The sequence below is a fragment of the Sander vitreus genome, chromosome 7, assembly GCF_031162955.1.
Source record: "Sander vitreus isolate 19-12246 chromosome 7, sanVit1, whole genome shotgun sequence".
In the NCBI taxonomy this organism is placed as follows: domain Eukaryota; kingdom Metazoa; phylum Chordata; class Actinopteri; order Perciformes; family Percidae; genus Sander; species Sander vitreus.
The window spans coordinates 32,983,285-32,996,814 of record NC_135861.1 but is presented as its reverse complement, the minus strand read 5'-3'; the positions used below and the strand labels follow the sequence as shown (position 1 = coordinate 32,996,814).

The following is a 13,530-nucleotide window of genomic DNA, read 5'->3' as shown; positions in this document are numbered from 1 at the left end:
TGGGTATCACAAAGTGTTTTATGCAATTGAAAAGTGAGTGAAAGGCTGAGAAATAGCTTATGGTTTTGGGGACTTGGTGTGTGGTTTTGCTCTTTGACTGAGAGGTTTCAAAAACCATGTGACATGTAGAGACTTTGTGTGTTAGCAGATGTAAAAACTGTAAATGAGAAATGATCAAATGCTGCTTCTTTTTTTTACGCCCCAGCATCAATGCGTTCTGAATCCAGTGGCAGGAGGAACATCTCTAAGTGGACACGGATCTTACGGCACAAATGTGGCAGGAAAGAAGTACGGTATATTCCAAATATGTTGATCATATTCAGGTTCATATTCAACCAGAAGAAAAGAAGCTATTTTAGAGAGACAGATGTGTGAAAGTTACCAAGAAAGCTAAGAGCAGCACTGCACCCCATGTGCCTGTTCAGCTTCGTTAAATTAAGGCCAACTTGTTCTGTTGAACCAACACATTCCTCTGCAGGGATCAGTGATTCAACACTCTGTGTGTGTGTGTGTGTGTGTGTGTGTGTGTGTGTGTGTGTGTGTGTGTGTGTGTGTGTGTGTGTGTGTGTGTGTTTCCAAGCACGAGTTCTTCCACGTATGCTTTAGTGTGTGTGTGTGTGTACGTCAGTATCACAGTATATCAGGACTATGGTACTACTCACGTTCACACTCGTTGGCGCTGTAGGTCGTGGCCGGTTTCCATGGCAACTGGTTGTATCCAGGGCAACACTGGCCGCAAGACAAGCCACAGGTGTTGTGCTGACAGTCGCACTGTAACCTGTAAACAACAACAAGAACAGTATAAGTAAAGACAACAACAGCTGTGGTTTTAAATTGTGTAATGTTGGCATCACCTTTGTATTGCTTTTCACACACACACACACACACACACACGCACACGCGCGCACGCACACACACACACACACACGCACACGTGCGCACGCACACACACACACACACACACACACACACACACACACACCTGAAACATGCCATGGTATGTACCTATCTCTGCCTATTGTACTTTGGGTAAAACATCATGTGAACTTTTCTCAAAAGTTCACATTCCTCTTCCTCTTCCCCTGCTGCTGTCACTTCAAAGAGAAAGAATGAAAGAATGAAAGAAAGAAAGAGGAGTGTGACAGAGAGTCAAAAGAAAAGAGAAAAATGGAAATAGACCCCCCCAACAATGAAAGAGTTAATCTTTCCCCTTCATCGACAGCGGCTGTTAATCGGATTAGTCTGTAAACCTGCGGCCTGCCGAGTGTGGCCAAAACACAGCAGAGAGAGAGAGGAACAACCCTCTTAACGCCATTCTCTCGTCCTCTTAACCGGTCAAAGAAAGACAAACACAGGAGGACTGGAGTCACAGGAGGTGCAACGAAGAGTAAGGAAACAGATCCAAGAAAATCACCAATCAAATGTTATTCCTGTGGTTTCAGTTGAATTCCAATTGTAAGAGTCATTTTGGTTCATGTTTATATTTGTGTGGCTTCAACCTCCGGCCACTTGGGGCAGTAGTTCACTGTCAGTTAGAGGTAAGGTATTATAATCAAGAGGGACATGCACTCGGGTGTTAGCCTGGTCCTACCAGACTCTGATACACTAGCCTGGTCCTACCAGACTCTGGTTCACTAGCCTGGTCCTACCAGACTCTGGTACATTAGCCTGGTCCTACCAGACTCTGATACACTAGCCTGGTACTACCAGACTCTGATACACTAGCCTGGTCCTACCAGACTCTGATACACTAGCCTGGTCCTACCAGACTCTGGTCCACTAGCCTGGTCCTACCAGACTCTGGTACATTAGCCTGGTCCTACCAGACTCTGGTCCATTAGCCTGGTCCTACCAGACTCTGATCCATTAGCCTGGTCCTACCAGACTCTGGTCCACTAGCCTGGTCCTACCAGACTCTGATACACTAGCCTGGTCCTACCAGACTCTGGTCGACTAGCCTGGTCCTACCAGACTCTGGTCCACTAGCCTGGTCCTACCAGACTCTGGTTCACTAGCCTGGTCCTACCAGACTCTGGTCCACTAGCCTGGTCCTACCAGACTCTGGTCCACTAGCCTGGTCCTACCAGACTCTGGTCCACTAGCCTGGTCCTACCAGACTCTGGTCCATTTCATTTGTCCGCCGCCATCACGGCACTACAACTGTAGCACACGGCCTCAACGTCATCGTTCTCAGCCCCTCCCTCTGTTCGCTGATTGGACCGCCAACAATTTGGCCAGAGAAAACCCAAGACTATACCGCAAACCCAGACGGAGTACTGAAGGGAAATGAAAATTGAGCGGAAGTACGTAGGAGGACGAGCCAGGCTACTCAGGTGTTGCATTAATTAAAAAACAGACGGAAATAAATAAATTGTGTTGTTATTGGAAACACTGAACATTTTGGTCATTTACTACACGCGTCAGAAAACAAATAGACTATGCAACCTTGGTGGCATTCAATTGAATGGCAAAGGGGTCACTACACCAATCCCGACACGTTTTTCTAAAACAAATATAAATATGACTAAATTTGTGGTCAACATGACTTAAACTGGCGCTAAAAGTACAGATACAGAAACATTAAGGTAATATTTACCTTTTCTCTTCTCTCTTGTATTGTATTGATATCATCGATTGATTAGGAGGACTTGTTGCATTGAGGAAAATGCACAGAATACGTAGCTTGATTTCATTCACCAGACCGACGCTAACCTCTACATATCATTACGATCCTAAGTCTTTTTATTTTTTATTACACATAAACAATAATACAAAGGCACAAATTAACAATATATACCTCAACATACATGTTAAATATAAATCATTTAAACACAATAACAAAAAAACTGAATAGCAGTACTTTATGGCTAACTTAAGATAATCATGTCTCTGTATGCCAAGTTTTAGATAATAGTCTCTCCCCTTTCATTTTCTTTACATATTTTTCTGTACCTTTCCTAATAACTTTCTCTTGAAAATAATAATCCTTAAGAATAAAAATGAATTCTCTTGAGTCTTAAGTCCTGAACTCCTAAGTATATCTGTGTTGACTGTAAAAACACAAAGCCTGAATGAATGCACTGACCTTCAGTTTAACTGCAGGTTTTCAAACATTAAAAACATGACAGCTGTTTTGGAAATAAGGGTCTGCATAAACTGAAGTGACAGATAAACCACGCAGCTGCAAAGACATGCTTCATTGTGTCTACAGTCGCGAGTTTAAGTAGTTCTTTTTGGACTCTTTAGAGAGTTGGTGTTTATTTCCATATTTGGTTGATATCACCATGTATTTAATTATTAAGGGGTCAAATGTCTTAATAACCTATGGTATAATAAAAGAAGTCTCTATTTCAAAGGTATGTGGGGAGCTTGCTCTTCTGCGGGAGGGGTGTGACTGCACTCTGCTCTGTGCTGATAACATGTCTGTGTATTGTGTTTCAACAGGCTCATTGTGTTCCCAGCGTTCACCTTGACTATCAGATCCATTCATTCAGTCTCTCTCGCTCACACACAATTTCATTTGCACGCTCACTCATGCGTCTCTTAGCTCTCTCGCCCTCTCCCTCTCTATCCTTCTCTCCTTTCCTCCCTGGTGATCAGCTCTGTTCAAGCATAATAGGAAATGACTTTCAATCGACGGTTTCCACCCAAATTCTCTACTTCCTGGTTTTGGATCGTTAGCTGTGGCCCAGCAGCTTCCTGAGCGAAGAACACCGGAAAAACAGGGGTTACCAAGAAAGTATCATTTTGTGTTCTTAATTTTGTAGCTTCCAATGCGTTTACTTACTCCAGTTTAGTAACTGCAGCACTGTCTTTTTAAAATTGTGAATTTCATATGTTAAGCTGGACAGAAACTGTATGATTGTTTGCTGTGTTAACTCACACTAAGCGTTTTAAATGACCCTTCCTACATGACCAAAATGTTACGAGTTTGGTGCTTACAATGTTAGTCACAAAATTTGATCAACCAGTGCCCCTAAGACCCTGTTCACACCTGGCATTAACATCTGTCCTGGATGATCCAATCCCAACTGGACATATTAGAGAAATATTACAAGGGAGTAAAATGTTTTGGCTGATTTGGTTTGCCTGGAACATGCCAAGGCATAGTCCCAGTCTGTACCATTTTAATTAGAGATCCTCTGACCATTTTTTGCTTCCTGATACCGATTCCGATACCTGAACCTGCGTATCAGCCGATACCGAGTACCGATCCGATACCAGCGTGTCATATATTGTATTGCTGTATACTACTATCCCTGTATGGATGCGATGTGATTTCTACCCTTGTTTTACGGCCTGGCTCAGGTTGAACTTTTTTTGAAACATGAACAAACAAACAATGAATGCCGTAGAACTTTCTTTTCAGTCAGTCGTGACTAAATAAATTACGTGGTATCGCATCGGTGCATAAACTCCAGCATTTTCTGATATCTATACCAGCATTTTAGGCAATATCGGATGCCTTTCTAATACTGGTATCGGTATATAATATATGGTCCATTGGTGAAGTAGCATTGATCACTTTGAGAGGGGGGGATACATTTTGTCTACCACCGGGGATAAAAATAATTCAGCAGATGTTTTACATCAGTGCTTCTACTTTAGGTGAACGGACATAAGGACAGTACTTCCCCCCTGAGGACACTCTCTTGACCACAATGCATCTGTGTTTCGTGTTTCCTTCAAACTGCAAAGTGTTGAGTTTCTCCCAGTCATGATAATATCAGCAGTGCCTTTAAACACAGAGCTCCAGTCAGCAGTCCTATAACAGTCTATAACACACCTGCTGGATATAACGACCTTAAACAAAGTGCCGCATTGATGTACGTTTTCACATCTGCATTCCTTCGTTCTGACACAAACCAGACCGAGCATCTCCAAAAGCTTGATGAAGTCAGGAGGGATTTATTTAAATTCCTCACGCCGTGTTCCCATCAATCAAACACCTGCATGAAACAAACGCAAGTATACTCCAGGGATACACTTGAATGTTTGAAGAATAATAAAAAAATGTTGATAAAAATGTAAACCACATTGCAACATGATATCAATCCGTGTCACTGAATTTAGTTTAAAAATGCCAGAATACTCCCTGTATCACATTTTCTATCCACCTTGCACGATCACACCTATAATTATTTCAAAGCCAGTTGCAGAGCAGAGATTATGTCTGAAGAGTACTTTAAACAGTTTGAAAGGGTTCCTGTTTTAGCGATTGCTTTTTCCATTGAGGTTAATCATCCTGTTATGTGTGAAAGAACCAGAAGAGTCCTAAATTAAACACTGACTGCGTTTACATGCACATAATATTCAGATTTTTGCCCTTATTCCAAAAAGACGATATTCCGACTAAGCTTTTTCCATGGCTAATGAAAGTGAATATTTAACTAATATTCCTGTTTACATGTAGCTGTGCAAAATACAATTTCTTCAAAGTGTACCAGCGGTGGCGGACTTGTTGGACAGTGTGAACACAGCGATGTGTGCGCACATCCAAAAACCTGTTAATATCCAAGTCTTAGATCATGTTTAAAAGTAGCTGTTTCTCCTTCTTATCGAGTCTGTTGGCTTGTGTGTACAGCAACCATAGCAACGCACAGAGCTGACCGTAAGCCGTTAACAGGCAAGAGGCCGTAAACTGGGCGAAAAAACCAGATTGAGATGCATATTCCAAATGCGCTGTATACATGTCCAAAGAATGCCTCTAAAACCTGAATAATACCGGCATATCACACATGTCTTAAGCGGAAAATGCTATATTCAGAAGAAGTTCTTATTGGGAATATGCTGTTAGCATGACCAGTATCAAATTCAGAATATTGTCATATTTGGAATAATAGTGGAATATTGGTGTGCATGTAAACATCCTCACTGTCTATCTCCTGAAGCTCAGGCTACTCTTTGGTACAGACGAACAGCTGTCTCTAAAGGCAAAATCTGTTCTTAGGAGAGGAAACCGTGCACCGTGCTGCCTTCGCTAAAGTCCGATGAAATGATTACATGTTTTATGAAATATAATCTGAGCAGTGGCTTTAAATGAACACCCGACAAGCCGGCAACTAAGCCGCTAACTTACTAGCCAATTTGGCCGGTGATAAAGTACTGATGTAGTACAAATCCCACATTTCCCATGAACACTTTGTCGTACCCTGCATAGCTACGGTTCATAGTATACCATTGTCTGCATAGTATACCGAAGTGGGGAAGTGATCAATGTTCAGCCTCAAATAGCACCAAATCTGATTATTATTTGGTTCTTTGGTCTTCAAAACGTATATGAGACTCCCCCCCGTTAACCTCTCAACACTCTCAATCACTGCTGGAATTCACTCTAATAGTATTATAATAGTATATTGTACTAAAGTCACAAAGGGATTACAAAAAGGCACAAGAACACAACTTATCTTCCTCCATAGTTCCTTCCTCTTTAAGCTTTGTTATTATCCTGACACCCAAAGGAAAAGTCTCACACACACACACACACACACACACACACACACACACACACAGGCTGTGCTGATGATAAACCCAGATGTAGCCTCACCTCTCGGAGCTCTGATCCTGAACTGGAGGTGATGCAGCAAAGTGAAACCAAATGGCGCTCGACATAACAAACTATGTGCACATATATTCCACGCAGCCAGCTGGCAACAATACGATCCAACGTGATGTGTCTGCACTTAAGCCTAATTAGGCATTGAATTAGTGTAATGTTTTGTTTGTCTGTCAGCAGGATTTTGGAAAACGCTAATGGGCCAATTGGTGGAAGGGTGTAGCATGGGCCATGGAAGAACGTCTTCAATTTCAGGACCGATCCGAACCACGGGGCAGATGCTATATTATTTTGAACTTTTGCTAACATTGTGAGATAGGGCATGGCTTTTTGCCGGCGATGCCCTTCTTGTTACTCATGTTTTCATTCTAGGCTGCAACTGTTGTAACCCGATCTTTCCATAGTACAAAGTAAGACTCTGCAAAGTACTCCATTAGGCATGACGCTTTGGGCCTTACATTAAATTCAGGCGCTGCTAAACATCATTTAAAACCCTGGTTACATTTTCAGTTGAACCATAACATTCTAAACATGACATCTCCAACACACATTCACTGCGACATACTGTACGTCACAAAATGCATGGGATAAGAGGGATCTCAGGAGATGAGTAGCAATATACCATAATCCCTCTTATCCCGTATAAATGGAGGAGTGAAGCCAGAAGTGGTTCAGCAGGTACTGCATATTTAAGGTGTCTGTACTGTACAGCCTACAGGCACTCTCTGTGAAACTGCCGTACATTATCATGGCAGTATAAACACTCTCTGTAGAGTAAATGTATGTCACGGGTGCCAGAGAGAGATTAAAGGTCACGTACAGTACTGTATGAAATCTGAACTATACAACCAGAGCCATTAAAACACCTCAGTGCATTTTTAGACCTGAATTATACCTAATTGTGCTGTGGAAGTGGATTTAAGATAACTAGATTAAAGTCTAACTAGTTCTGCAACAAATTCCACCGTTTGTTTCAATCTGTCAGCAGTTTTGGTGGCCTCTGAACATCTGTCCAATCTGAGTTTTCTCTCGCACGACTAAAACTACTTTTGAACGTCCACATGTTCCACCAAAACAAGTTCCTTCCTGAGACTATTTAGCAGAGGCACCGTGGCGCCGTCCGGAACTTAGCTCCGCCCAACACAATTGTGACTGGTTTAAATAAATGCCAATAAACCAGAGCACATTTTTCTCTCATCCCAGAATGCTGTGCAAGACTAATCTGCCGTCAGCTGAAAAAACGTGCTACACGCCGAGGGGAGAAGGTCTCCTGCATAAGCGTGCGAAGAGGTGATTGCATGCAAGCAGATATGTGAAAGTATACAGCCGTCGTCCTCTTACAGTAACTATTGGGGCCCCTCCGAGATATTACAAACAGCCATCAAACACACAGTCCTCTGCCACAAACACAGACAGACACGCAGAGGACGGGAGGTGAAGTTGAATTTCAACAGCTTTAGTTTAAACACACACCTGACAGCGCGTCTGAGGCTGAACTCCGCTCTCTGCTCAGCGTCAAAAAGATACAGACTCAAACACAGATACCACGTTTTGGAAATGATTGCAGATTTCAAAGTCTCTGTCTCCCTTAAGGGATTCACCGAGACGGCATTTAAACTCCAAGCCAAGACACAGGGACATATTTTGGGCTGATAATGAAAAATAAAATGAATAATGTGCTCCTCTGCTGCCTATTGTGACTGATATGTCACTTTAGTAACTCAATATTAATCCAGGTGATGGCTGCAAAGGGTAGGTATATATCTGGAAATGTTCCGAGGGAAGTTAAGCTCTGGAATTTGGGGAATCTTTTGGAAATTTTGCATACTTTTCATCTTCTTTCATTACAGCAAACACATATTTAAGTTGTGAACTCCTTCTGCTAGCTTTTTTTTTCTAGCTAGCTGTTACCATGCGGGATGTAGCTTGATTGATAGGGGTAACATTAGCTTGATTGAGCATGCTCATTGAGGAGTTTTAATTCATCTCCATTATTTCTTTATTGTAAAGAACTACGACCAACTATGAATTAGTTGTTAATTCAAACCCTAAGTTTGCACACAGTCCACATTAGCTGACTTGCTAGCTAGTGTTGGTTAACTCGCAGGGTCATGCCTATGTTCCCAGGTATTTCCCATAAATTCCTCTTAAATCCCACGAAAGGTTTCCACCTTGAATATTCCCAGAATTTTGCAACCCTAATCCAGGTCATGAAGATTTTTTTAAGCTGCTGTTCTACACCTCTGTATGTCCTCGCTCTTAGCTACACAGAAATTCAACTGGTCTCCAAATCCAGATGATTTGGCATTAATATGAAGACAAAAGAATCTGTATGATCAGCGAGGTACAGTTATTTCATTTGTTTCCCAATCTTACATATTGTCATACAACCCTTGGCGAGAACGTGACCCCAGATTGAGAGTAGAGCTGATTTAGAGTAGAGCAATAACCCAAAACAGAGCCACCTGTCGCTTTGTATCTACTGTCAAACAAATGACTGCTATCTTCTGCAGAATGACGGGGTCACAGTGTCAACCCTCCCAGCAGCAGTATATTCGCCTACACTGTACATCAAACTATATGACAGTCCCACCCCCCTCTCCCTCTCCTCCCTCTAAATTCCTCCAAAATTCCCAACTCAATCATGTGCAACAACAAGCAAAGAGCTACATCACCGGCTTTGCAAGATACCGTCTCCAGATACCTTCAACAAGTCCGTACAAGTGTGTGTGTGTGTGTGTGTGTGTGTGTGTGTGTGTGTGTGTGTGTGTGCGTGCGTGTTTGAGGCTGTGTGTTGGAGCAGGTAGACGTGTCTGTTAACCAAGACATTCTCTCATCTTGGTTCAGTCGACTACTACAAAATCCAGCCAAAACAATGTTGGCTTGCCACAAGTCTGTGAGTCATGACAGTGCAGTCTGATTCCCTGTGTGTGTGTGTGTGTGTGTGTGTGTGTGTGTGTGTGTGTGTGTGTGTGTGTGTGTGTGTGTGTGTGTGTGTGTGTGTTAATCTGGGTATGGGTATGAATCTGTATCTTACTTGTAGGGGTCGTTAGGGTCCTTGGCGTTGCAGGCCTCAGCGTGTCCGTTACACACACAGCGTCCCCCGATACTGATGTCTTTGATACTGTAGTAATACTGTAAAATAAAAACAATACTAAACATGAGTTCTACAGATGGTGTTAATGTGCAGATATGCAGCGATGTGCCAGCAAAGGCAGCAAAAAAAGAAGACTGACTGCTAGTAAAGGTGGATTTAAACCATGCTGGATTCAAACTTTTACAATAAATCTTCCCCCAATTGGTTGCCCTGTCTTACCCTGCGGGTGACAGTGGGGTCCCGGAGCGCCTTGCCCATCAGGTGTCCCAGCAGCGTGTTGGTCCTCAGGAAGCGGAGCCGGATGTTGGTGGCCTTGGTGAAGTCCCTCAGTACTGGGGAGTAGGAGAAGTTCATGGCCCCGGGCCGACCGTTCACCAGGGACACCACCACCTGGGACAGGAGGACAGACGCTGCATATCAGCTCACACACCCAAAACATATTAAACATTACAGTCTGGGAATACATCAGAGGGAAGCTATCAACCAAATTATATTCACAATATCTGCTCTACTGCATCATAATACTATGCATATACTATATATACTCTATATCGTACATACTGTGTTTTTTGGAAATTGCTCTGCATGCTTATTTCCTATTTCAGTAACTATTTCAGTATATTTATGTACAATTTTACAGTGACTGTAAAAATGAAAAAAATATATGTGTGAAAACAGCTTGGGAGATTCTTTGGAATCCTGAAGATATTTAGGTCCTGATTCCACAACATGATCTCGATAGCAGCTATGCAGTGCTAACTAACAACTACAACTAACAACTAACCATTATTTCCATTATCGATTAATCAACGGATTCTTTTCCCAACTAATCTATAATTTTTGTATCAATAAAATGCAAAACAATTGTGAAAAACATCTATCACAATGTCCCAGAGTCACATATGCAGCACATCCTTATTAGAGTAGTTGGAATTAAGGAATGTTTGCTCGAAAAATGATTGAAACGATTTATCTATAATCATATCTGTTGCTGATAGGGATGTCATGATTCTCCTAATCCATGATTCGATTCAATTTTGTATTTACATTGTTTTTTCCACAATGCCACAATAGGAGAAGGGTTCTTCGTTCTTCTAGTTTACGAAGTGCAATTGAATGCACCGTTGGTTTAACAAGGTGCACATGAATGCACAATGGAGTCCCGTCAGAGACCACATGCTTTACCTTCATTGTTTGTTTCCATAACTCACTCACGGGAAGGCAAAATGTTTCATGCAGCTGAGTTTGACACATGCTACCTGCCAGTAAGCTAACGTTACCCTGTGTCTTCAGCTGCACGCTACCAGCTGGTAAGCTACCGTTACCCTGTGTCTTCAGCTGCATGCTACCTGTCAGTAAGCTAACGTTACCCTGTGTCTTCAGCTGCATGCTACCAGCAGGTAAGCTAATGTTACCCTGTGTCTTCAGCTGCATGCTACCAGCAGGTAAGCTAATGTTACCCTGTGTCTTCAGCTGCATGCTACCTACTGCTACCTGCCGAAAAGCTAACGGTCAACAGCTGTCGAGCAAAACGCACACTCACCTCTCCATTTTCCAGCGGGACTATACGGGAGTATTCGGTGGTGCAGACGATGTCGTTATCATTGCTGATCCTCTCAATGGTCCTCTGTCCAAAACGCTCAATACAGTCTCTCTTGGAGGCTACACACACACACACACACACACACACACACACACACACACACACACACACACACACACACACACACACACACGAGAGAGAGAGGCAGAGAAAGGGGGGAGAGAAAAGAAAAGCTTCTAATCAGCCCAAACACGTATTTGCAAACTTGTGAACATCCTGAGCATCTTGTGGCATTTTAATGATGCGTCTCCGTGTGATAATTAGAGGAGGGTCTCGGCTTGGTGGAGGTCTATATTTTACCCAACAGTCCTCCCTAAATATACCTCAGCTGCATTTTCAGCTTCACAACAGCTGTAATGCACAATCACCAGCTTCCACAGAACTCAGAGTTTGAGCCAAAAGTGATCTTGGTGCCAAGTTGTTTTAGCTCCAGTAGAAGAACTAATCTGTTTAAACTAACATGCCCTAACCAAAATATCTCGTCAACATTCTGGTACACTGGGCATAAACAGGAGGCAGCATGTATACTCCGCCCGTTGCTGGTAGTTACCATGGTAACATTAGTAGCTTAGTCTCAGAGAACGAGACCTCATGACTCAATCAGGAGGAGAAACGTTGGCGTCAGTGTCGGTGTGGCCAAAGGTCTCTGTTTGCGGCCGTTGAGATGGCAACACAACCCAGCAGATTCCAAACCAAAAAGGGTCAGAGGGGTTTCCAAATGTCTCCAGTTTAGGGGCTCGGAAACTCCAGAGCAGGGGGAATGAGAGGGGAAACACCAGAGCAGGGGGAATGAGAGAGGGAAACACCAGAGCAGGGGGAATGAGAGGGGGAAACACCAGAGCAGGGGGAATGAGAGGGGGACACACCAGAGCAGGGGGAATGAGAGGGGAAACGCCAGGCAGGGATAGGGGGGAATGCAGAGGAGGGGGAAACACCAGAGCAGGGGGAATGAGAGGGGGGAAACACCAGAGCAGGGGGAATGAGAGGGGGGAAACACCAGAGCAGGGGGAATGAGAGGGGAAACACCAGAGCAGGGGGAATGAGAGGGGGACACACCAGAGCAGGGGGAATGAGAGGGGGAAACACCAGAGCAGGGGGAATGAGAGGGGAAACACCAGAGCAGGGGGAATGAGAGGGGGAGACACCAGAGCAGGGGGAATGAGAGGGGGAAACACCAGAGCAGGGGGAATGAGAGGGGAAACACCAGAGCAGGGGGAATGAGAGGGGAAACACCAGAGCAGGGGGAATGAGAGGGGGACACACCAGAGCAGGGGGAATGAGAGGGGAAACACCAGAGCAGGGGGAATGAGAGGGGGACACACCAGAGCAGTGTGTCAAACCCTACTGTAAAACTTAATCTGATCTAATTCAATATAAATCTAGAATTATTATTATTATTATTAATCAATTATGTACAGTAGGTACAGAAGTTTTTTGGGGCATTGTTGATCCAACCTTGCATAGTCCGTGAGTAAAAAACACACACTATTTTCAGATTTTGTTCACACACTTCAGCCACTTTAACTAAATATGACCAGTCTGAAGTCTAAAAGGTTGGTTAGGTTCATCTCATTTCATTTCATGTCCTTGTATAAACGTTGGCTGCTCGATCTGGCTTTAGGGAAATAACCGTCTGCCTTTTAGGAATAATCAAATTGTATAAGCGTGTATGTGTGTGTGTGTGTGTGTGTGTGTGTGTGTGTGTGTGTGTGTTTGAGACTTTGGCTTGTTTAAGTCACATTGTTTCTTCATGAAGACGTAGCGGTACATTCCTGGAATACTTTCCCTTTATCTCCGATGTGTGTCCTTGGCACAGAAGCAGAGAGAAAGAGCACGAAAACAAGACAAAGACGAAGAGGGACGGGTGATTTTATAATGTCAAGATGTCACTGCCAATTTTTGGTGTGTGTGTGTGTGTGTGTGTGTGTGTGTGTGTGTGTGTGTGTATGTGTGTGTGTGTGCTGCTGACAGCTGCAGCAATTAGTTGAAACTAAAACTGACAAATAGGTTTACAGCTTTGAGGCCAACACTAATTTACTCTGTAGTACCACACACACACACACACACACATACACACACACACACACACACACACAGAAACACACAGAAACATGTATCCTCTTGCCCTCCCCCTGACTATAAGACCACTGTCGATATTTCAAAAGAGTTAAGCTGCCTTTTGTAAAAAGCTCTACAGATACTATGAAGTATATCTAAACAAATGTTACTTTTACTGATTTTTTGGGGTTAAAAAGAAAAGGTTCTCAGCAGGTG

At 43.2% G+C, this 13,530-nt stretch overlaps 1 protein-coding gene across 1 annotated transcript in view; it reads right to left on the bottom strand.

Annotated features, from left to right (window-relative positions):
* lama5 (laminin, alpha 5) overlaps positions 1-13,530 on the bottom strand; it is a 119,327-nt gene that overhangs the window by 69,606 nt on the left and 36,191 nt on the right. The window contains exons 4-7 of the mRNA XM_078255965.1: positions 11,197-11,315; positions 9,873-10,043; positions 9,594-9,691; positions 663-778 (exon numbers count right to left, since the gene is read on the bottom strand). Of these exons, the coding sequence (XP_078112091.1) occupies positions 663-778; positions 9,594-9,691; positions 9,873-10,043; positions 11,197-11,315 (504 nt within the window). The remainder of the gene's footprint in view (positions 1-662; positions 779-9,593; positions 9,692-9,872; positions 10,044-11,196; positions 11,316-13,530) is intronic.